The sequence below is a fragment of the Xenopus laevis genome, chromosome 1S (assembly GCF_017654675.1).
Source record: "Xenopus laevis strain J_2021 chromosome 1S, Xenopus_laevis_v10.1, whole genome shotgun sequence".
Taxonomy (NCBI): domain Eukaryota; kingdom Metazoa; phylum Chordata; class Amphibia; order Anura; family Pipidae; genus Xenopus; species Xenopus laevis.
In genome coordinates this window covers 7,562,279-7,587,758 of record NC_054372.1, presented here as the reverse complement: position 1 = coordinate 7,587,758, position 25,480 = coordinate 7,562,279, and the positions used below count along the sequence as shown (strand labels likewise).

At 39.4% G+C, this 25,480-nt stretch overlaps 1 protein-coding gene across 6 annotated transcripts in view; it reads right to left on the bottom strand.

Moving 5' to 3' along the window:
* LOC108706501 (catenin alpha-2) overlaps positions 1 to 25,480 on the bottom strand; it is a 922,761-nt gene that overhangs the window by 720,513 nt on the left and 176,768 nt on the right. For all 6 annotated transcript variants that reach the window (XM_041579366.1, XM_018242985.2, XM_018242984.2 and 3 more), the window contains exons 4-6: positions 23,965 to 24,131; positions 7,092 to 7,211; positions 1,660 to 1,926 (exon numbers count right to left, since the gene is read on the bottom strand). In XM_041579366.1, the coding sequence (XP_041435300.1) occupies positions 1,660 to 1,926; positions 7,092 to 7,211; positions 23,965 to 24,131 (554 nt within the window). The remainder of the gene's footprint in view (positions 1 to 1,659; positions 1,927 to 7,091; positions 7,212 to 23,964; positions 24,132 to 25,480) is intronic.

The window sequence follows — 25,480 nt, the reverse complement described above, 5'->3', positions numbered from 1 at the left end:
TTACAGAGAAAAAGGAAATCATTTTAAAAAAAATTTATTTGATAATAAATGGAGTCTAAGGAAGGCAGCCTTTCCATAATTCGGAGCTTTCTGGATAATGGGTTTCCGGATAATGGATCATACTGGTACACACAGACATATATATCTGATGTAAAGTAGTCGCACCCACAGGTCTATCTGTAACCACACAATATGCTGGTGCACACACTCACTGCTTGTCAATGCCATATATATATATATATATGTATATACAGTAGATTTATTTATGTATTTAAATATATATATATTTATATAGCAAGTCCTATACCATAAAATGTATTTGGAGCATTGTGCAGTACAACAAATGGCCACAAGATGGAGACCTTTGATAAAATAATTTGCAGGTTTCAGGCAGTTCCTTACAACAGAGCCGATGTGTGTGTGTGTGTATTTATATACAGCATTTGTCAATACAATTTATTATTGTCTTTAATTTATCCTTTTAATTTCTTTCAAATATGCTATCGAGGAGCTTGCGCTTCTATCCACTGATGTGTTTTTGTTTGTTTAGATGTGGTTATTTTAGGCAACATTCTGTGCTCTAGATGCTAAAACAAATAAACTACAATTCCCAGAATTCTCTGACATTCCATAACTGTCAGTTTTATATCCGCTGAATGTACATATGGAAGTGTGACCACATTACTGGGAGTATAGGGGGCAAAGTTTATATATTATAACAATTTTGCTACTGAAAGGAATTGCCCTTTAACACGTGAGACTCAGTTTCCCCATAGACCCTCTTATCTTAAATAGTTGCCATTGTATCTTTGTTTATCTTAGATAGTTACCATTGTATCTTTGTTTATCTGAGATAGTTACCATTGTATCTTTCTTTATCTTAAATAGTTACAATTGTATCTTTGTTTAACTTAAATAGTTACAATTGTATCTTTGTTTATCTTAAATAGTTACCATTGTATCTTTGTGTATCTTAATTAGTTACAATTGTATCTTTGTTTATCTTAGATAGTTACAATTGTATCTTTGTTTATCTTAAATAGTTACAATTATATCTTTGTTTATCTTAAATAGTTACCATTGTATCTTTATTTATCTTAAATAGTTACCATTGTATCCTTGTTTATCTTAAATTGTTACAATTGTATCTTTGTTTATCTTAAATAGTTACCATTGTATCTTTTTTTAACTTAAATAGTTACAATTGTATCTTTGTTTATCTTAAATAGTTACAATTGTACAGTATCTTTGTTTATCTTAAATAGTTACCATTGTATCTTTGTGTATCTTAAATAGTTACCATTGTATCTTTGTTTATCTTAAATAGTTATAATTGTATCGTTGTTTATCTTAAATAGTTACAATTGTATCTTTGTTTATCTTAAATAGTTACAAATGTATCTAAGTGCAGGTGCCGAGGGTTCTCTGCCAAAAAGCCTCTTATTTCAATTAAGTTCCATAAACATTGTATCTTTTTCTAGCATCTATGCAGGAGATCAAAGAGAAACTCTGGATCTTTTTAATAAAAAAAAAGCGGGGACTTCGGACTGAGCTGGCAAAATCGTGACTCTCCCGCAGAAAACGGGAGGTATGAATTTACAAAGTGGCCCCATCAGTTTGGAATCTGACAGTATATATCTTACTCATCTGTATACTCACATCAAACTCATTTAGTGCAGCTGCCAACTCGCCGATGCCAGTGTGCGTCTGCTTCTCATCGGTGGGCGAGGTGGCCTGGGCAGCGTTAGAGATCCCGGCTATGGCCTCTTGCACTTGCTTGAACACATAGTCCCTGTTGGCCCGGGTTGCTGCCACATCAGGGTGGCGTAGGAATGCTTGTGAAGCCGTGTATAACATGGTGGCGTTCTTCTTCAGGGCGCCCCGGGCCGCTGCCATTTCATCCCGGCAATGAGGGTCTTTCAGTTCCTATAGAAAGACATAAATGAGATGAGAGGAGATGAACGACTCGATCATGTTTCATTATACACTAATATCACTATTACTATTATTTGACATGCTGATGTATCTGCGACGTCTATGTGTAGAACTATTGGTTGATATTTCAAAATAGCCTCCTGGAGAATGGCAAGTGCCGCGGCACTAACTGGTCTCCTTAAAGGAGAACTAAACCCTAAAAATTAATGTGGCTAAAAATGTCCTATTTTATATAGTGAACTTATTGCACGAGGCTAAAGTTTGAGCTTGTCAATAGCAGCAATGATCCAGGACTTCAAACTTGTCACAGGGGGTCACCATCTTGGAAAGTGTCTGTGACACTCACATGCTCAGTGGGCTCTGATTGGCTGTTGAGAAGCTAAGCTTAGGGCTCGTCACTAATTATCCAGCAGAAAATGAGCTTCCCTGGCTGTAATATAAGCTGATGCTACAGGTTTGCTGATTATTCAATTCTGATGCTAATTGCACTGGTTTCTGTGCTGCCATGTAGTAATTATGTGTATTAATTACTAATCAGCCTTATAGTGTGACATTTCTATTCTATGTGTACTGTATATTGTGAGTGGGTCCCTAAGCTCAGTAAGTGACAGCAGCACAGAGCATGTGCAGTGAATCAGCAGAAAAGAAGATGGGGAGCTACTGGGGCATCTTTGGAGACACAGATCTTTACTGCTAAAGGGCTGTGGTTGCCTTGGGCTGGTACAGAAGCACAAAACATAGGGGCATATTTATCAAGGGTCGAATTTCGAATTGAAAAAAGAAGGTCTGTCTTCAATCGAATAGTTCCGTATTTGGCCAAATTCAAATCATACAAATTGAAGGAATAGCGCATTCAATGTAATTTGATTCAAAGTTTTTCCCCAAAAAAACTTTGATTTTTCAAAGTCTACCAATTGCCTCCAAATAAGTTCTAGGAGGTCCCTCATGGGCTGAAACAGCAATTCGGCAGGTTTTAGATGGCAAATGGTTATCGTCGAATTTTTAAAGAGACAGTACATGATAAATTTCAATATTCAAATTTTCAAAATTTTATTCTAATTGAATTTGGACTATTCCCTAGTCGAAGTACACAAAAAATAGTTCGGAATTCGTTTTTTTTTTCATTCGAAAATTCACCGCGACCTTTGATAAATCTGCCCCATAATGTATAACATTTCTAGCTACTTCTTTAGTTAAAGGGATACTGTCATGGGGAAAAAAAATGTTTCAAAATGAATCAGTTAATAGTGCTGCTCCAGCAGAATTCAATTTCAATTTTGAAATCTGACATGGGGCTAGACATTTTGTCAATTTCCCAGCTGCCCCTGGTCATGTGACTTGTGCCTGCACTTTAGGAGAGAAATGCTTTCTGGCAGGCTGCTGTTTTTCCTTCTCAATGTAACTAAATGTGTCTCAGTGGGACATGGGTTTTTACTATTGAGTGTTGTTCTTAGATCTACCAGGCAGCTGTTATCTTGTGTTAGGGAGCTGCTATCTGGTTACCTTCCCATTGTTCTTTTTTTTGGCTGCTGGGGGGGGGAGGGAGGGGGTGATATCACTCCAACTTGCAGTACAGCAGTAAAGAGTGATTGAAGTTTATCAGAGCACAAGTCACATGACCAGGGGCAGCTGGGAAATTGACAAAATGTCTAGCCCCATGTCAGATTTCAAAATTGAATATAAAAAAATCTGTCTGCTCTTTTGAGAAATGGATTTCAGTACAGAATTCTGCTGGAGCAGCACTATTAACTGATTCATTTTGAAAAAAATTTTTTCCCATGACAGTATCCCTTTAAGCTTTAGTACTCCTTTAAGTGGGTGGAGTTTGTTTAGCAGTTGGGGGATGTGGCTATACATGGCGGGACAAAAAGACACCTCCCAGTGTAATGGAAAACCTAGATAAAGACATGGAGTAAACTATAAAGATCCTTCGCTATTTCCATGGGGCAGAAGTGCAGCAGTGCTGGGGAAAATGGTAAACGTCGCCAAGTGTTAGCAATAAATGTGAGGGCGCTGGGAGTTTGTATCAGCCTTTACATTCAGGTATTTCTCATTCCTCAGACAGGGGAGCATCAACATCCAGTTCATTATCAGCCAAACCTGTGACGTTATACACAACTAATGAAGCCCCAGTTTTTTAGTCATTTTACCTTTCCTTCTATTCCTTGGCCCCTTCCTCATTTATATTTTTAAAGAGTAGCGATGGGCGAATTTATTGGCCAGGCACGAATTCACTGGCGAATTTCTGCATTTCATGGCCTGTGAATAAATTTCAGCGAAAATTCGCAGACGTCAACAATTTTGCCACCAGTGACAAACGTGTTTGTATTGTAAGTAGTGATGGGCGAATTTATTAGCCAGACGTGAATTTGTGGTGATTCTCCGCCGGCGAATTAATTTGTTTATTTGGACGCCAGCGCATTTTCGCTGGCGCCATTTCACGATTTTTTCGACATTTCGCGGGAAATTCCCAAATTTTTCGGCGAATTTAAACGCCCCAAATTCGCCCATCACTAATTGTAAATGAAAACTCCAGAATATCTCCCTCCTTGCTAAAAGGCTCATTAGATCACCTCCTCTGACACCTAAGATCATTCTTTCTATTCCTTCTACCCTTTCTACCCTTCTATCACGAACACGGTACTCCCAACCGCACGTGACTTCAGGTGTGGATATCAGGGGTCACTCACTCAGTCTCTCACCCACCTTGCACACATGTTAGACTAACCCAAAAGCACCCCAAACACCAACCAACACCCACAAAACTCATTCGCTGCCACCATCTAACATTCACAGGCGATAGAAACCTAATGTGACTATTCCCCTGTTCTCTCTAACAGGTAATAACTCACAATTCACCAATGCATTAACACTCTCTCACTATAGTCAGTTAGTTCCAACTGACTCAACAAGTACTTCAGCATGCAGAGGGTTAAGGCTCACAGTTACACTCTTTCAGGCTAGGTTCGTTTAGAGCATCAAAGACAATCTTATTAAATTCTCTTTAATATTATAAAAGGTATAACAGTGCAAAATACAAAAAGATGTTACAAAAGAGACAGACATTCAATAATACAATTACAAACAGTTTTAAAATAAGAGGGAAAACATGGAAAACCTATACTTAACTCCAAAGATATAGAATTCCTGGTCCTGGAGGCAAGGGGAAACAAACGGGATAACTTCCAATCGCAATTGGTCCTCCAAAGTAAATCCCAGTTTAGTCAGAAGAGCTGACTATTTATTAGTGATTTCAGAGCATCAGGTAACTGCACACTCCCCCCTCCCTCAGGAATGTAAGGGGGCATGGCCTAGCAGGACACAGATTGAGTTTTTATGAGCTCCTGTGAGTAGGAACTGGACCAAGAATATAATGACCATAACTCTCCATTGGAACATAGGAGAAAGATGATATTATATTCATTGGTTATTAATTCTCTCAGGGATTCCATAGATACTAAACATCAATACTGTGTGACCTGCCCCTGCCCAGATATCCATATCTAATACACAGAGTACCAAACCTAGTTATGTTTGGACTCGTTGGAAAGATGAAATTGCCTTGAACCCATCATCAGTTTTTGTTGGTACAACAGGTCTGGGTTCTGTAAGGATAAATATATTTGAGTATACCTTATATGTGACCTTCACTTCACCTTTGAGGGTCTTCCTGGGAACTTTACGTTCTCACTCCTTGGGCTTCCCCCTCCCCATGGAATGGCTCTTATCAGCCAGGACTTAGAGAAGGGCATTACAGCTCTGACCCCTCTGACCATAGTGAACAGAGGCCTGTTATGTGTCTGATTTAGATGCTGGTAGAAATATTTTTCATGATACCTTGGCCTGTTTTATTAACTATTACAGGCCTGTATCATGACACCTTCCTTCAACCTTTCAATCCCACTTTTACAGAGCCAGACCCAATGGTACCAGATTTGCCAGGTGATTTTTACTGGGTCCCCTGAACATCTTCTTGGGCATTAGCTATTAAGTACACTAGGGGCCATTACTATCTTGAACTTCCAACCTGGGCCCTAACTCGTAGGGGACCCACAGAGGTGCTTAACCTTTTTTCTAGGGATGCACTGAATGCACTACTTTGGATTTGGCCGAACCCCTGAATCCTTTGTGAAAGATTCGGCCGAATACCAAACCAAATCTGAAGGGATGGGAAGGGGAAAACATTTTTTGCTTCCTTATTTTGTGACAAAAAATCAAGCGATTTCCCTCCCTGATTCCTGATTTGGATTCAGTTTGGCCGGGCAGAAGTATTCAGCCAAATCCTGCTAAAAAAGTCAGAATCCTGCCCAAATCCCGAACCGAATATTGGATTCGGTGCATCCCTACTTTTCTAACTCTTGGTTGGAGCACGGGTTGCCCTTACAAGCTGTACTCTCATCCCTTGCATGTGCTTTAACATAAGTTATCCCTATCCTATCTAATCCTGACAGCTCCCCATCTGGTGGGTTTCTTCCAGGTCCCTCTAAGTACAGTGTGACTTCTCTGGCTCCCAGTTTGCTTCCATTGCCATAGGGCAAGTGGTAAGTATAGGACCGTGGCGGTCCGTCTCATCTGCCGCTCCCATCTGAATGATGCACAAGTTTGAGTACAAGAGGGGGGGAAACCTACCTGCACCCCTCACTCGCTCCTCTTAGAAAGAATGCTATCAAACAACACTTTTTTTTTGTATTTAGCCCTCAGTTCATGAGGTTGTAAATAGTCCCATATTTCATGATGTATCTGGTGCACACAAGGCACAAGGCTCATTGTGGAAGAAGCTATGAATGTGTGAGCAAGATGCTGCATTCAAACCAGCTTTATGGATTTTGCTTCTGAAATACTTGGGTTCCTCAAGCCAAGCCAAGGCGGTGAATAGCTGAGATCAAGTTAGTGACACGTGGCATTACTGGTGTAATTAGGACATGATAGTCTCCTGGGAGAATTAGAGCAGCGTGTGTGCTGAGGTTTAATTAAGGTACAATCAGTATCTTCATGGGATTCTATGGCCTAGAAAGTAAGGAGGGCAGGGACACCCAGATGTGCCAGATGTGCTGCACAAACACAGCAGGGATGGGAGAGTCAAGTGTAGAGTCTTCAGTAAACCCTACTGACTGGCACTGACACCTGATATGTCCAGTATGTTAATGCCACGTTACCTGTTGCCTCCTTGCCGCCACGTAATTGAGTTTCACCATCTCTTTCCCGAATTCTTTGAAGCGATGGGCCAGGTCCTGCTCATTGGTTGCGTTCTTTACTAATTCCAGAGCTTCTTCCACCTAATCAGCAAAGTCACAAAACAAAAAGAGATTATCATTAAAGTCCCATTATAACAGGAAAAGCCATGTCTTACCCACAATAAATTATACCACAATGACAACAGTCAATGCGAAAATGTGAAGACACAATTGCCCCTCACTTACACATACACATTAGTCTTAAGATGGTACTTCCCTTCAATCATTCTGTGCCATATGTGTAAGTGCCATATGTGTAAGTGCCATATGTGTAAGTGCCAAAATTGTAAGTAAGTGCCATATGTGTAAGTAAGTGCCATATGTGTAAGTAAGTGCCATATGTGTAAGTAAGTGCCATATGTGTAAGTGCCATATGTGTAAGTGCCATATGTGTAAGTGCCATATGTGTAAGTGCCATATGTGTAAGTGCCATTGCTGGGATAGTGTTTTTCACTACAGATTTCCAGCTGGAAACTAGACGAACATCAGGAACATGTGGTTGAGCCAAGTCCAAATTGTTAGGCCGAGAGAGCATGCTGCCTTGTCTAGCAACTGATTCCAACACAAGATAGGGAATTAGAATGCCCAGACTGCAGAAGTAGCTACAGTTGGCTGAAAAATAATTTCTTGGAAAAAGATACATCTTGTGATGTTGCTCTGTTCAGAAAATAAAGTTAGTGAGCAGAGAAGAGTCGTCTGGCATTTCTCAGGTCAGTTCTAACCAGATCAACATCACATCCTTTTCTTACAGTAAAAATACAGTTAACTGAAATGATCTGTAAGAGGCGCAACTGTCTCAGATTTATTATATCAGCAGTCTAACACTTCTCATATATTAAAAACAAACAAAAAATGATCTAAGCAATTACCTATTTTGATGGTTTACATGAATGCCTTAAAGGTTGAGATTTTTACGACAAACAACCTTTTACCCCATAAGCGGAAATTTTTCACATTCATAAAAAAAGTTTAAAAATGTTTTTTAAAATATTTCTCCCCTTTTTGAATTGAGAAAATCCCTCTTGTGCAAAAAAATGCAAAACTTTGAGAGAATTTGAGCAATTGTTCTTCCCAGAGGTGACCTTGCATAAGAGCTGTGTCCCATCCCATAACATGAGCAGATATCTTTGTATTTCCGCGAGCGCCGTAATGAGCCGTTCCACCCGAATCTGCTGAGGTTTTACTTTCAGGCGCAGCAGCATTTATAACGCTTTCTAGTTCCAACTCAAAGAGAAATTGTTAACCAAATATATACTCTGACTTTATGTTCTTCACACTAAAATTCCCACGCCGACTCATCTTCATAAAACTCAAGAAGGTCATATGAGCTAATGTTGCGTGAAATGTTGTGAAAGCGCAGCCGCCAGACTGTAGAGTAAAGCAGCAAATACAACGCACTGCACGGCGGGGCCACCGTCTCCCTGGTACTGATTCAGGATTGGAGTTAAAGGGACACCACCATCAAAATAACATTTCTTGACTGGAGCAAAAGAATAATGTTTGGGGAATACAGAAAAGCATTGGGTTTATTTAGGGCAAATATAGGGGATTATGTGCATGATTTTGTCCCGTTTAGTAAATTAATCAGCAGTCAGTTTAGGTATGGGGGCCGATTCACTATGGGTCGAATATCGAGGGTTAATTAACCCTTGATATTCGACTAGGAATTAAAATCCTTCGACTTCGAATATCGAAGTCGAGGGATTTAGCACAGATAGTTCGATCGAACGATAATTCCTTCGATCGAACGATAAAATCCTTCGAATCGAACGATTCAAAGGATTTTAATCCAACAATCAAAGGAATATCCTTCGATCAAAAAAAGTTAGGCAAGCCTATGGGGACCTTCCCCATAGGCTAACATTGACTTCGGTAACTTTTAGATGGCGAACTAGGGGGTCGAAGTTTTTTCTTAAAGTGACAGTACTTCGACTATCGAATGGTCAAATAGTCGAACGATTTTTACTTCGAATAGTTCGTTTCGTAGTCGTAGTTGAAGGTCGAAGTAGCCCATTCGATGGTCGAAGTAGCCCAAAAAAAACTTTGAAATTCGAAGTTTTTTACCTTCGAATCCTTCACTCGAAGTTAGTGAATTGGCCCCTAAGTGTAGCTTAGTAGCTTAGTACAGCTAAATGGATGAAAGGAAATATCTCATTGATTGACATTTTATTTTACTACTTAAAGGGATACTTTCATGGGAAAAAAATGTTGTTGTTTTTTTTCAAAATGCATCAGTTAATAGTGCTGCTCCAGCTGAATTCTGCACTGAAATCCATTTCTCAAAAGAGCAAACAGATTTTTTTAGATTTAATTTTGAAATCTGACATGGGACTAGACATATTGTCCGTTTCCCAGGTGCCCCAAGTCATGTGACTTGTCCTCTGATAAACTTAAATCACTCTTTACTGCTGTACTGCAAGTTGGACTGATATCACTCCCTCCCTTTCCTCCCCAGCAGCCTAAGAACAGAACAATGGGAAGGTAAACAGATAGCAGTTCCCTAACACAAGATAACAGCTGCCTGGTAGATCTAAGAACAGCACTCAATAGTAAAATCCAGGTCCCACTGAGACACATTCAGTTACATTGAGTAGGAGCAACAACAGCCTGCCAGAAAGCAGTTCCATCCTAAAGTGCTGGCTCTTTCTGAAATCACATGACCAGGCAAAATGAGCTGAGATGCACCTACACACCAATATTACACCTAAATACACTTGCTGCTTCAGGAATGACATTTTATATTGTAGAGTGAATTATTTGCAGTGTAAACAGTGTCATTTAGAAATAAATAGGGATGTAGCGAACGTCGGAAAAAAAGTTCGCGAACATATTCGCGAACTTGCGCAAAAATGCGAGCGGTTCGCGAACGGTTCGCGAACCCCATAGACTTCAATGGGAAGGCGAACTTTAACATCTAGAAAAGACATTTCTGGCCAGAAAAATGATTTTAAAGTTGTTTAAAGGGTGCAACGACCTGGACAGTGGCATGCCAGAGGGGGATCAAGGGCAAAAATGTATCTGAAAAATCTGCCTGTGTGTGCTTGGAAGAGATAGTGTAGGGGGAGAGCTGTTAGTGATTTCAGGGACAGATGATAGTAAGTTTGCTGGCTAGTAATCTGCTTGATACTGCTCTGTATTGGAGGGACAGAAGTCTGCAGGGATTTGAGGGACATTTTAGCTTAGGTAGCTTTGCTGGCTAGTAATCTACTGTTCTCTTTAAACAACTGCCATACGTTGACCTTGTAGGCATTGTTTGCCCAGTTTTTTTGGACGCAGCCACTGAAGCACAGTTGCCAGAAAAAATATGCCATATAAATGCTGAAAATAGTCATTTTTCGCCATTACGTAAAATATATTATGGCTGCTTGAAAAAAGTGACTCCGGTGTTTTTTCTGGAGACGGTAATATTATGGATATTTAGACAGAATGGGAACAAGGTCACACAGCTCGATGGCGGGTTGAAGAAAACAGTGTGCAAATAATGCCTACAAGGCCAACGTATACACTACTACAGCGGTGGATACGGATTACGTAAAATATATGAATGCTGCTTGAAAAAAGTGACTCCGGTGTTTTTTCTGGAGACGGTAATATTATGGATATTTAGACAGAATGGGAACAAGGTCACACAGCTCGATGGCGGGTTGAAGAAAACTGTGTGCAAATAATGCCTACAAGGCCAACGTATACACTACTACAGCGGTGGATACGGATTACGTAAAATATATGAATGCTGCTTGAAAAAAGTGACTCCGGTGTTTTTTCTGGAGACGGTAATATTATGGATATTTAGACAGAATGGGAACAAGGTCACACAGCTCGATGGCGGGTTGAAGAAAACAGTGTGCAAATAATGCCTACAGGGCAAATAATGCCTAAAAGGTCAACTTATACACTACTACAGCGGTAGTAAAATAAAAAAAAGTAAAATAAAAAAAAAATGAATATTAAAAAAAAAAAATTAAAGTTGGTGCTGCTGAACTACTAGGAGCAGCAGATTAGCACACCAGTCCCACTCCCCAACACTGCTAGACTAATAGCACTGGGCTCTTATAGTAGTAGTAGTAGTAGTAGTAGTAAAACAACAAAAAAATAAATAAAAGCAGTCCTTACAAGGACTACTGTTATTGCAGCAGTCAGCAGATGAGATCAGAAGCAGGACAGCTGCCCACTGCAGCTACATACAGAGCACTGCAGTAGAAGGTAGATTACTAGCCAGCAAAGCTACCTAAGCTAAAATGTCCCTCAAACCCCTGCAGACTTCTGTCCCTCCAATAACAGAGCAGTATCAAAACGATTACTAGCCAGCAAACTTTCAACTGTCCCTGAAATCACTAACAGGCAGCAGCTCTCTCCCTACACTATCTCTTCAGCACACACAGGCAGAGTGAAAAAACGCTGCAGGGCTTCGGTTTTTATAGGGAAGGGGAGTGGTCCAGGGGAGAGCTTCCTGATTGGCTGCCATGTACCTGCTGGTCTGGGGTGAGAGGGCAAAAAAAAGCGCCAACAATGGCGAACCCAAAATGGCGAACGTCGCGCGACGTTCGCGAACTTCCGGCGAGCGCGAACACCCGATGTTCGCGCGAACAAGTTCGCCGGCGAACAGTTCGCGACATCTCTAGAAATAAAGACTACACCATAAAAATGATGACAGAATCCCTTTAACCTAATACCTTAACAAGTATTCATACAGTAAACTGGGCCTGGCAAGCCTTGCTCCTCAACACTATATAATTATAGACGAGTGGTCTGGTACACAGTCTTTTGAATGTGAGGAATGTGAGAGAACCTATGTCCAGAGCCTAGGGTAAGAATGTTAAGAAGGATAAATGATGACTGGGGAACAGGGTAAGGACTGACCCACTGCTAGGTTGCTCTAAAACAGAGCCATCCTTTCATGTTCCGAATTTGTTGTGGGCCCCCCTAATCTGATAAATTTACAGACCTTAGAAGCAGTAACTCAGCCAAGAATATCTAGGAAATAGGTGTTTATCGCAAATCTCAACCTCACTGACCTTCATATTAGGCTCCCAGTAGTGATGGGCGAATTGCGCCGTTTCGCTTAGTCGTAAAATTCGCGAAATTCACGAAACGGCGAAAAATTCACGAAACGGCAAAAAATTTGCGAAATGGCGCCGGCGTCTCGTTTTTGACGCTGGCGCCTGTTTTTTTGACGCCGACGTCCGTTTTTGATGCCGACGCCCGTTTTTGACGCCGGCGTCCGTTTTTTCGAAAAAAAAATTTGACGCCGGCGAATTTTTGCCGCGGATTTTCGCGTGCGTTTTGCGAATTTATTTGCTGGCGGCGAATTGTGCAAATTTGCCTCGAATTCGCGCCTGGTGAATAAATTCGCCCATCACTAGCTCCCAGGTGTATTTTGAAGATCTTACTGTCACCCAACTAACCAGCCGCCACTCATTGTCTGTCTAGACTAGAGTTCTGTTGTCATGGTAATTTCATTTTTTGGCAAATTGTGTTACACATACTACCCAGCCATTGCAATCTGTGTGGAACCCCTATTACAAAGACCTCGGAGAACATGCTTGGCTGCAACTGACCATGACCAGGAAACAAGCAGTTGCCGTATGTTGACCTTTTCATACTTCTGATGTGTATTCTTAAATTGGCCAGACAGGGGGATGATTAGTATTATACCTAGAGGTAGCCTTTCATTTTTGATACTTGGTGACTCTTATGGTTATATAGTTCAATTACAATTGCCCAGTATATGTTGCCCTTATATAGAAGATACACAGAAATCAGTCATATAATCATTATAAACAAAGACTAACCTGAGTATATGGTGAGCCTGGGTGTAAATATCCCAGGCTATTGCTTGAAACAAAACAACAGTAAATCACTTCAAGATAGGCCTTCTAGCCAAAGGTCACTCATCAGATCCTTTTGGTTTCCCGGTGCCTCATCCCAAACCTGTAGCTTTAGGGTGAGCAAAACCTCAAGAATAGTATAAGCACTCCATGGAAACACCTCAGCGGAGAGGAAAATTAAGCTTTTATTTCACATCATTAAAACCAACAAAGCCTGATGCGTTTCGTATCTAGATGATACGTATTCCTAGGCTATTGTGAAATAAAAGCTTTGTTTTACTCTCAGCTGTAGAAGTAGTTTCCTTGGAGTGCTTCTACTATTCTTCTTCAGTACCATCAATATATATAGGGAGCCGCTGTTTGCCAGCCCTTCACTAGAACTATACTATACTCCCAATATCAGTATAAAAGCTAAGAAGGAGAAGAGGTACATTGTTTCTTCTTTAACACCCCACCTCCTTAGAGCGCCACCTCTACTTATCACCTGATGTTTTTATTGCAAAAAACATTACAAAACATGGCACTTCTTATATTTTTTACATTTCTTACGTCCATGAACCAAATAGTTACACATTATTTTTTGATATTTCCTCTTTAAAACCACTGCTGCTATATGTAAGTCTGCCATGAGATGGCAGTAGAAAATGGCAAATATTAGTTCACCTACAGTAGAGCTGCCTGTTTTAGAGAGAAAAAAAATATACAAAAGAACCCATGGTTTGCAGAAACGCTGTTGGGATTTCTAAGTTAAACCACGTTCCATTTTGTTATTGCTCATTATTCAGCTTTTCATTTGCCTGAGATCCAGTAAAGCATAACATCAGAATGTTTATAGTTACCGGTACAAGCAGTAAGTAATGTTCGGTGTCTCAATTTCTATATTTATATAGGAATATTTCGGGACTACATATCAGAAACCCCCAGTTCAAGTTAGCCACCACTATCCCCAGCACCTGTCGCATCTAATTGCTGTATATAGGGGAATATTTACTAAACTCAGAATGCCAACAACCTGAAAAAATTGTGTTTTTTAGTATAAAATCAGATTTTTTAGTGAAAAAAAAATCACAATTTTTTCAGAATTTATTAAACCCCGAGGATGGAAAAGTCCGAATCTGAAAATCCGGCATCTCAGACCTGTCGAGGTTGCATATAAGTCAACGGGAGAAGTCCCAATGATTTTTTTTATGTGCGCTGGGTTTCGTGCAATAATACAAATCTTTCGGGGTTTTCGGGCAAAAAGCATAAGAAATCAAGAGTTTGAGGTTGAAAAATTTTGAAAATCGGATGAAAAATCCGAAAAAATAGTGAAAATCTAATTAATTCCAGCAGGAGTTGCATATTTTTGAACTTGCACTTTTTGTCTGTTGTCCGGTACATCTATGTTGTGTTGTGTAGCACCATGGTCCTAGCCTAGAGGAACGTTCTTTAGTTTCACTGTGTAATGTACAAACGTATATAGATGAAATGAAAATAAACTCACTCTTGACTTGACTCAAAGCAAATTTCCGGGAAAATGCAATAATAAATAAGTGTAAAAAAAAACAGAGCGGATTTGATCTGAGTTTGTAGCAGAAAATATTGAGATAAATTCGGACTTTGATAAATAACCCCCATAGAGTAGCTGTTTGTATCTGAATCACCAGGGATTATTTGTCATCTGTAGTATCTAAAGAGCTTTTAGCAACAGAGCTGGAAAGTTCCCTGTTCCACCTTGTAGAGGCCACTAGGAAAAAGTTTTGAGATAATGACATCATGAAAAGCGTGGAAGGTAGTTCACATGTATTTTGAAATAATGATTGGGGGCATTGGCATAAATTAATTACAGCACCTATATCCATATCATTCATTGTCTCATTGTTTTCTCATGGTTGGGTTTGCCCTAACACATTTCACAACACCGCTTTAATACTATGAGATCACAAAATGTTGGCAAACATCTAGAATGTTCTCTCATAGTCATCTAACGTATACTTAGCTCTAAGGTTTCATTCAGGTATTATCATATCATATTCATTTCTAATAATTCATATACTCTACATATTCTACTATAATCAGAGCCAAATGTACCCTAAATTAAGCAACCCTCCACTTCAACCAGCAGGAAGAGCAGCGGAGTTGGTTCAGAAGTGGTTGGAAACTTTCTTGCAAGATAAAAATTATATTGTTATGATGTTAAACAATAATCCATGATCTTGAAATGAGGTCAGGCTGGTGTCTCATTCAGTGAGGTCAAGGTGGTACCTCATCGGGGGACTTTAGCTTTCCTCAGTGAAATTCTCCACCACTGAGGTTGTTTGTCCCGTGTTGGATGCTTTGTTGTCATCCTCTGGATTATTTTTGTATGGGTTTTAGAAGGACTTTAACTTGAATGTAAAATTTTCAACACAATTTTATTCTTTAGGGTAGTTTTACTTACTGGGTGGCGAAGTTAATCATAATGGGAAGATGGAACTATTGCTTGTGTATAGTTCTGCAGATTCAAGAACCGGGTCTTGAATCTGAAATGTATTGAGTCCTACCCAACCCTTCAATCATAATAAACCAAAAGTAATTTAAGCCATCAAAAAATGATCAATTAACTATATAGAATTTCAGTTGTTGGTAAAACCCTTTATTGGGGGCAATGGAACTGCTCTAGAAAAAAATTAATTCAATACGAATTGGGAAAATTCATACTGATGGGGAAATCAATTCAAATTGATTTGCTTTGCCTTCAACAGAGCTTCCCTTGTGATTTGCCAGCAAACTGTAGTTTGTGAACAGATTGCCATGGGTTCATAGTGTTGATGTGTTTGCAGCCATCTAATTCTCTTAGGATTCCGAAGCACATAATTCATATTCGTTGTAAGGATATGGACATTTCCCCCTGATAACGCAACATCGAGCATTCTTAGAAGTCATAAAGGCATACTCTTCGATTAAGTAATACAACCAAAGTATTGTGCACAGCCTATTCATTTATATGTTCCCTATAACCCTATTTCAACTTTAATGACTGCCCCCATGACTCCACAACAGCTTATTAACATAACTCTATATTCAAGCCTCTGCAGCAAACACACAGTAGGTACCAGGGTTATAGTATATTTTATTTAAAGGAGAAGGAAAGGTTAAAACTAAGTAAGCCTTAACAGAAAGGTCCATCTAAATATACCAGTAAACCCCCAAAGTAATGCTGCTCTGAGTCCCCTGTCAAAAGAAACACTGCATTTCTTTCCTTCTATTGTGTACTCATGGGCTTCTGTATCAGACTTCCAGCCTTCAGCTTAACCTCATTGCCCTGGGCATGAGCATGCTCAGTTTGCTCCTCTTCCACCACTCCCTTCTCTACTGTACTGGATTTTAGTGAATTTGCGGAGCGCTGGCGAAACTACGCCTGGTGAATTTGCCCCAATGTATCAGCTGAGCATGCTTCTTCATGGATCAGCTGACAAGAGACAGAAAGGGATAACACATGCTGCTTTCAGTAGTAATTACATTTACAAATAACCTTAAAACCACAGAAAATCTCTTATTCATGTATATTCGAAAATTACCTCAAATTAGAATATCTTTCATTAGGCGACATTTGATTTTTCCAAATGTATCGCCTTTAAGTTTGTGCCTCTTGTTAGGGGGATCAGTGGGATAACTTCCAGGATTTTGTTAGGGAATTCTCCCCTTTTCAACTCGATTCACATTTGGCTAATTCTAAATATTTATAATCTTTCATGAAGGATTTGGGATTCAGCTGAATCCTAAAATATTGGATTCATTGGATCCCTAGTGTGGATGCTACTCTGCTCACTCTTTGTTTGTGAAATTAAATTTCCTTTGGGGTGGGCATTATCAACAATATTACCTCTTGACCCTTATTTAACCGATACGATCATGTTATCCATACATATATACAGTATATATATATTTGCCTACAACTTTCACACACACATAAAAGCTCTGCGGCTTTTGTTTTGGTTTTTATATTCCGTGTAATTAAAAGTCTAGCACCAGAATTTTCTTTCAGTTTGAGACTAAGCAGTCATAAATCATAAAGAAATGGGCATTGCATCTGTCATCTTCATAATAAACCCCTGACTCCTTGGGATACAACACGCGTTTCAAGCCAGAACAAATAACAGAGCAGTAAAAGGCTGTGATTATTCCTCATAGAAAAACAATATATTTTCTGTTCTCAGTTAAGAGAAAAATATATATATATATATATATTTATTACCTGCAAAAGGGGAATACATTGCAGATCTAAATAATTGTATTTAATATTATTCCATTCACTTGGGTTGGAACGATTCTGTAAATTTAGCGGCTGCATGATCAAAAATAAATCAGTTTTGTTCTCATCGTTTACTAATAATAACAGAAGGTAGAACTCGCTCCTCCAATTAAACTTCTTAATAATTTACTTGTACAGCAGGGGGCAGAAAGTAGAAGTCATCAGAGAAATTCAGAAATTAATTAACTGTGATTTCTACTTATGCAGGAGGCTCTCCAAATTTTTCTTTTTATTCTCCTATGTCTTCTCAATAGAAAATTCTGAATTAATTGTAATACTGTATGGCTCGGAAGTCTCTAGGCAGTACATTGAAGAAGACTCTTTCTGGATAATCTTGGGCAGTCTGTGGGAATTTTGCTCTCTAAACCTAGGGTTGGTCTTTCTGATATGGTCTTCAGTTTTGGACTGGTTCCCCCAAATTGACCATCATAGACCCTATCTCCTTACTTCTCTTTATCTTTACTCTTTCTATGTGATTGGGACTGGTAGCACTAGATAGGTACCTAATATATAGGGAGCGAGACAAGAGAGAAGCGATGGAAGGGTTACTGTCTGCTCTGCTCTCATTGCCCCTATGGAAATAGCGATTGGTAGCACTAGATAGGTACCTAATATAAAGAGACAAGAGGAAAGTGTTGGAAGGGTTACTGTCTGCTCTCTCTCATTTCCCTACAGAAATAGGGATTGGTAGCACTAGATAGGTACCTAATATATAGAGACAAGAGGAAAGTGTTGGGAGGGTTACTGTCTGCTCTCTCTCATTTCCCTACAGAAATAGGGATTGGTAGCACTAGATATTTACCTAATATATAGAGACAAGAGGAAAGTGTTGGAAGGGTTACTGTCTGCTCTCTCTCATTTCCCTACAGAAATAGGGATTGGTAACACTAGATAGGTACCTAATATATAGAGACAAGAGGAAAGTGTTGGAAGGGTTACTGTCTGCTCTGATTTCCCTACAGAAATAGGGATTGGTAGCACTAGATATTGGTAGCACTAGATATTGGTAGCACTAGATAGAAACCTAATATCTAGGGATAGAGACTAGGGGGCAGATTTATCATGGATCAAATTTCGAAGTGTAAAATACTTCGAAATTCGACCATTGAATTAAAATACTTGAATTCGAATATCGAAGTCAAAGTATTTTTCACCGAATTTGGCCATCGAATGATTGAAGTAAAATCAAGCGTTTCGAACGATTTTAGCGTACGATCGAACGATTTTACTTCGATGTGTAAAGACTTAGAAAATGGTTAGGGATCACTGCTATAGAGCAAGAAAACATAACATGAAAGTAGTAAGGGATTTTGCCCCTGTGATTTCCCCCTGAACTTCATTTCAGCCCCATGTTTGCCCCCTAATTCGTATCTGGTTTTCTGGAGTTCTCAGTTAAACAATACCTTGCTGAGCCATTTTCCTTAATAAAATAACCTCATGTTTTAATGGGAGTTCCGTTACCCCCCTCACACATAAATCCAAACTGAAGTGTTGCCGCAAAACTCGTTGTGGATACACAGGTTGCTTTCACAGATTCATTTATTTATTTTACTAATCACTAAATCAGAACGTTGATCTCTCCAATTCTCTGTTGCTTCTATAACACCTATGAAATGTGCCAAGTTGCCACTAAAACTTCTTCTACTTTGATGTACTGTATCCAATTTTGATTGAAGTGTTAAAACTGGTGTCGCCATGAACCAGAAGCCATGCGGAGTATCATTTAGTTACATGTAATATACTTTTTAATCCACTAATTCCTAATTATCTTAGCAAGAAAATGTCTTAGCAGTTCATTTATTTTTGGTTTGCTCTCTTTAATGTAAAAAGAACTCCATGCTTTCACAGGAGCAATTATTTTTTGACCACAGGCAATGTCTACTCATCTATAGAGTTCCAGGGCATAGGAAAATGAAGATACGTTCTTTGGCTATTAGCACACCCTTTTCTCCAACACTTTGTTGCAGCCTTGACAGTACAGTGAAACTGTACCTTAAAGGAGAACCAACCCCTTTTTATTAAAATCCCCTACCCCCCTACCCTACATAGACCCCCTCCCTGCTCCTCTCAGCCTAGGGTAAATGCCCCTAACTTTTTACTTACCCCTCGTTGCAGATTAAGGGCATCAGAGATCACAGACGCCATCTTCTTCTCTTCGGTAATCTTCGGGAAGAGAGCGGCGCGCCGAAAACAACGGAAATTGCAGAAGCGCCAGAAGAAGACCCGAATATTACCGAAGAGAAGAAGATGGCGCCCGTGAACTCTGATGCCCTGAATCTGCAACGAGGGGTAAGTAAAAAGTTTGGGGGCATTTACCCAGGCTAACACCTAGGCTGGGGGAGCAGGGAGGGGGGGTCTATGTAGGGTAGGGGGTAGGGGATTTTAATAAAAAGGGTTTGGTTCTCCTTTAAACTATGTCAGCATAAATATTACTCTGCAATGCACCTAATATATTGTCTGTATTAAACACAAGTCAGCAGGAGAAGACCAGTAACTACTACTTTATAAGGAGACATAACATGCCTATGCCAGTATGGATATTTGCCTGCATGGGTGGACATGGGAGCTTGCATCTATATTAAGACTCAAAATGGTATTTCATTTTTTTCATAGGAGGGAACTAAATATATTCCAATAGAATATATTTTGCAAAGCACAGTCATGCTGGGAAATTTGAGTGTATATTTGCCCTCAATTTTTAAAAAAACAATTTGCAATAGTTGATATAATTATCTTTATGATCAAAATTGCCTGTGTATTATTGTTGTACATCTGGATTTTCAGCACCAATTCTAATTTTGGATGTTTTTCTGCCTCTTGTTACTTTTTATAGTGCGTATTCCCCAAAGAGTTCAGTTTCCTTCTGTGCAAAACTCACTGTGTTCACTCATCTACATGACTGTGTCTCTGAAAAACTATTTTTTGAAGAGGATAAATCTGAGAAGAGTCAATCAAACTGCCCACCTACAGTATTTCTCAAGGGGGAGCTTCACAGCTATATTAATATGCTAATATTAGATATATTGTTTTAATTATGGTAAAAGCTTATAGCAAAGTAGTTTGATTTAATAAGATCAATTGAAAGTAATACGATTATTATTCCTATAATTTTAACCACTTCATATACAGCGATCATTATCCTACGCTCTCCATCAGTTGAGCTGAGAGCGCACGAGGGGCCACACTAGTTTTTGCCGCCATTCTATTTATTCAGTTGTTCATGGACAGTGCACAAATGATTGTAACAATGGAAAAAGAAGAGAAACCTATGAGTGTGGTTCTTCTTCCCTTTCTCATCTTCGATGCACCATGAACTGGCCAACATGGTCCTCATTCAGAGGACCATCTGTACAATAAACACCAAGCAGTAGATGCCAATATATCCACTGAGAAAGCCAACCCTGAGTCATGGTATAAAGCCTTATTTACAATGTCCTCATCCATGGCTGACCACCTGTCTTAGGATCCTACCCATTGGGAAACTGGCAAACTGCATGCAGGTGCTGCACGTTTTAGTCTATAGCCCTGGAAAATGTAAATTAACCAATCAAACAGCCAGGTATAGGGGAAGGAGTCTAGACCTTGGCTCCCATTTGGTTGCCTTGGCTTCATTTGAAAGCATATCTCCTGTCTGCCTATCCCTATGATGTCAAGAACTGAAGAGATTACTAGATATGTTTTTTAAGAACTTCTTCTAAACCGACTAACGCTCAAGTAGGAGTCATTACCTAGAACTCCCAGTTATTGTCCTTGTGACATATATGTGCAAGAAAGATGAAAAGGAGCAGAAGTAGACAAAACAGCTGTCATGTCTTCCTACATCGTTACAACATGGCCCCCAGCCTACCCTTCATTATCTTTTTTTTTCTATACTGCTCATCCAATACAGGAACAATGTATTTTGATATTTAGATGAAGCCAAACAAGGTAGATGCCAAGGGCACTACTACAACCCATACAGTAATTCAGTGCAAGCGACAGTTGATTATCTTATCTCACTGGGAGCCATATGAGTAATTATAACTTGTTTGCATCTTATATTTCCCAATAAATACGCACATGAAAGGAACAGAAAATACTTACTTGAAAGTGCCAGCAAGATCTTGGCAGGGTTAATGAAGCCAAAGTACATTTTAAATGCTACTAATAGTACAGTAATTTCCATGCCACTAATACATTCACCGCTGAAAATTAACGGCTTCTCTAAAACTGTCAGGGCAGAAGAAGTGGAAGGTATTTTGGCCTTTTGGGTTCTATTTATTTTTAATGATGTGCCGTGGAAGTGCAAGATCTTTAACTCTTTGTAAGCTCTACAACTTGATTTATCATATTATTTTCTTTTTATATTGGCCTGATTGAAATATTAAGAGGCAAAGGTGATTTTGATTTTATTTCACCCTCCCTAGAGTCATTTCTGGAGAAGATACATACCTATATAGATTAATGGACAGACATGCACTTCCTAACTATATTTATAATGTATATAATAATAGAAAACAGGGTCCCCCAACCTTTTAACCCATGCGTCACATTCAAATGTAAAAAGAGTTTGGAAGCAACACAAGCATTTAAAATGTTAGTAGGGTGCCAAATAAGGGCTGTGATTGGCTATTTGGTAGCCCCTAGGTGGACTGGCAGCCTACAGGAGGCTCTGTTTGACAGTATAACTGGTTTTTATGCTTTCAAAAATAAGCACCTGCTTTGGGAGCAATAGCCAAGATGTTGGTGAGCAGCATGTTGCTTGTGAACCACTGGTTGGGGATCACTGATCCCCACAGCACAATTTTCTCTATAGTTATTATGTAATCAAAGTAGTTAACACTCTGTATTGCTCTAGAAAAATATATGGTGAGGCCAATTTGTATTGACTCCAGTTTTTTTCTGACTATTTTAGTGTCATAGCCATAGATTTTTCAAGACTTTTCTAAAATTGGAGCCCCGTATTTTTTATCACTATTGACTTCTGTGCAGCAACAATTAAACTGGATCTCATGTTAGAGGGGGAAGAATCAAACAGCGCCTGAGCTGATTAATGATAGGCTCTGAAATGTTCTAATGACCTGCCTTAAGGAGAGTCAAGGAGAGTCAACAAGTATAGAATAAGAAGGACTAAGGTAATTCAAGTTGTGGGTTATTAGAAATGATATTCAGGGGGTTCATTTCTAAGAATGTGGCCTTCTTGACCTGCCCTTCAATGCACATGGCCTTCTTGACCTTGACATGGCCTTCTATGGTATATTCTGGTCTGTAACTGTAAAATTCCTTGTGAATCTGATCCTAAATCTCTTTCAATTACTGCATATCAGCTTGTTCTTCTTCTGAGCTGAATGCCTACACAAAGTTTTATGCATTCGTAAATACAAGCATATTTATATTACACTTATACAGTATGTTGTGTTGTAGCAGTGTTTCTCCTATGGGCATTGTCAGGTGTTGGCTTTGGCTTGTCCTGTATCAGTTTCTATACTGGAGAAAACGAGTAGGGAAAAAAAAAAACATATTGATCCAAAGGTAAGTTTACAAGAGTAATTACTTTAATTAGATTTCCCAATAGCATACTTGGGTTTATTAACTCTCCTAATAAAGTGGAAGTTTAAGTGTTTTGCCCTGCAATAAATTCTTTACATCACAATGAAAATGATCTACTTAAGAAGAAATCAGCAGCTTATTCAGACCACTTTCCACAAATAAATATTAACTCCTTAAAGTTTGCGAATGGTGCAGATGATGAAGATCCAGATGTAAATGGTAGACATTTTGGTCACCAGAACAAAACCAAACAAACCCCCAAGGAAAAGTAATCTAAAATTTACCAGAATGCATTTTTCTAATGCAAAAAGCAGATCAAAGTCCCACCAACATCCAGGACTTTACTGAGGGCCAATGAGAACAGGAATAAACAGACCCTTCAACTGCTATAAACTTTAACTGAATTATCCTCCAAATATGGCAGACCACTAATTTTAATTAATATATATACAATTGAAATTGACACCTTTTATTTCTTGACACTCATTTTGTCATTCTGGTTTATCAGCTCCCATGGCTGTTTGTATTGAGTTGATGCACAAGGACCCCTTTGTAAAGTGTCATTATTGGCTGTCTTAGTGTATTCAATTTCACATACTTGAGGGTACTATTGCCACACATATTTTGGGGTGACTGAAGGGTGCTCACCCATCACATATTTGTCCTGGACCCAATGGCAACTTAAAGCAGCCCTGTCTACACCATGTCATGTCCATGGCATTCCAGAAGAGCTATTGCTTTGCCGAGTATTTGAGTGTAGGTCCAAAGCAATGTTCTACATTATCCATTAGATGACAGAAGCTCATGTTTGGTTAGCATTCCTAATCCAAAGGTTACATGAAAGGCACTTGAGTAGTTAACAGTGCAAAAAAAACAAGGAAATAGCTCCCTCCTCTGAAATGCTTTCAAAGAAAATACAAATATTTGAAAGGTCGATAGAACTGTAGCAAACTTTGTTTGATTTTGTGAATGACATAAATTAGGGGTGTCCAAATGGCAATTCTTCAATTTTGAATTTGGGAGGGATGATACTAATAAAAGCTGGATTGTTACAATAGGGATAAGACTAAGGATTGTATTAAACATGCAACAAATAACAGTCTAGGGCCCCTGTGTCCCCTACATTATTTTGTATACAAAAACAGATGTGATATTGTATACTTACAATTTTTAGATGAGTTAAGAGCCTCATGACATCAGCCATGTCTGCCAAGATGAGCAGTCGGGTGACAGCAGAAAGGAGCGCACGGGCCGCCCTCACCATGGTACCACGTTTCACAGAGGAGCAAGGGTCATCTGCAAACTCCGATGAGGCCATTCTCATAGTCTCTCCTAAAGCAAAGCAAATGAGTATGTAAATTATATGAGTCCCAACAAAATCATGTGCTGAAATTACTGTAGTAATTACTGTCATCGCCATATGACACTCGTGCCCATTCATCACCACTGAAACCAGTTTCTGTTTAATGAATTTCTATTATGCCCTCAACACAAACCTTTTTCACATAATTACCCTTTGCCTCCCAGTACAATAAAAATGACATAACAGAATTGCCTATTTACAAATAGGATGTAATAAATGAAGAAAATGTAAATCAGATGTTTTCTTTGCTGGTCTCATACATATGTACAGAAATCCGTAAGGATTCTAGAAATCAACCCCATTTTTTATACCATTTTCCTGGATACTCCGGAGACATCAACTAACACATGCCATGAGGATGCTAATGATTCTTCACCAGGGTTGGACTGGTGCATCCAGTGCCCTTTGGGAGGGTGACTGTCAGGGCCTTACATGAGGACTAAAGTGCTCAACCTCGCATTGCTCCCAGCCCCACCTCTGTGCATGTGATGTAGGCATGGACAACTGTCATATGGTCCAGCCGGGGACGAGGAGAGGGTATGGGCCAGGTGGGACAGCAAGTTTCCTGTGTCCTTCCAGCCCAATCCAACACTGTTCTTCACACTATATGGTAACATGAAATAAGGATTCAAAAAAGTCCTAAGTAGGGATGGGTGAATTTTTTTGCCTTGTTTCGCTGCAAAAATGACACCCATAGACTAGTAAAGACTCACGTCAAAAATAATTTTGCCACACGACAACATTTTTTTGACGCCCATAGTCTTTAATAGGCGTCAACGACATTTCGCTGACGGGGTATTTTTGGCGAAACGGGTCAAATTCGCCCATCCCTAGTCCTAAGAGATGAAGTCAGTTGACATCAATGAATGATACTTGAAAAGTACTTTCAGCCCACCCAATTGATTTTAGTTCAAAGCCAGAATAGGCTCTGGTTATAGGATGTTCCATGAGCATGGACATTTTTTTACAGGGGCTTTCTTCCCAGAATTTATACAACTATGCATACAAATGAGGAGGGCTATCCTCCCATCAAACATTGGGTTCATTGGATTCTCTGGCTTTGCATATAATGACTAGAAACACAGATAAACCCCAACAAACTTGCAACTATGCTGAATACGGAAACTGAGCATCTACTTTGACTTTGCAGATTACAGGGAAGTCAATTCAAGTTGAGATAGTAGGATTTTGTTCCAGAATTAGTTGCTCTGGATCTTGGCTGACTTCTACTATTGGCTTTTGTTTGTTCCCTTGGTTACATGGGATTCCTCTGGGTACTCTGGTTTCCTCCACACTCATACAGAAACATGCAGTAAAT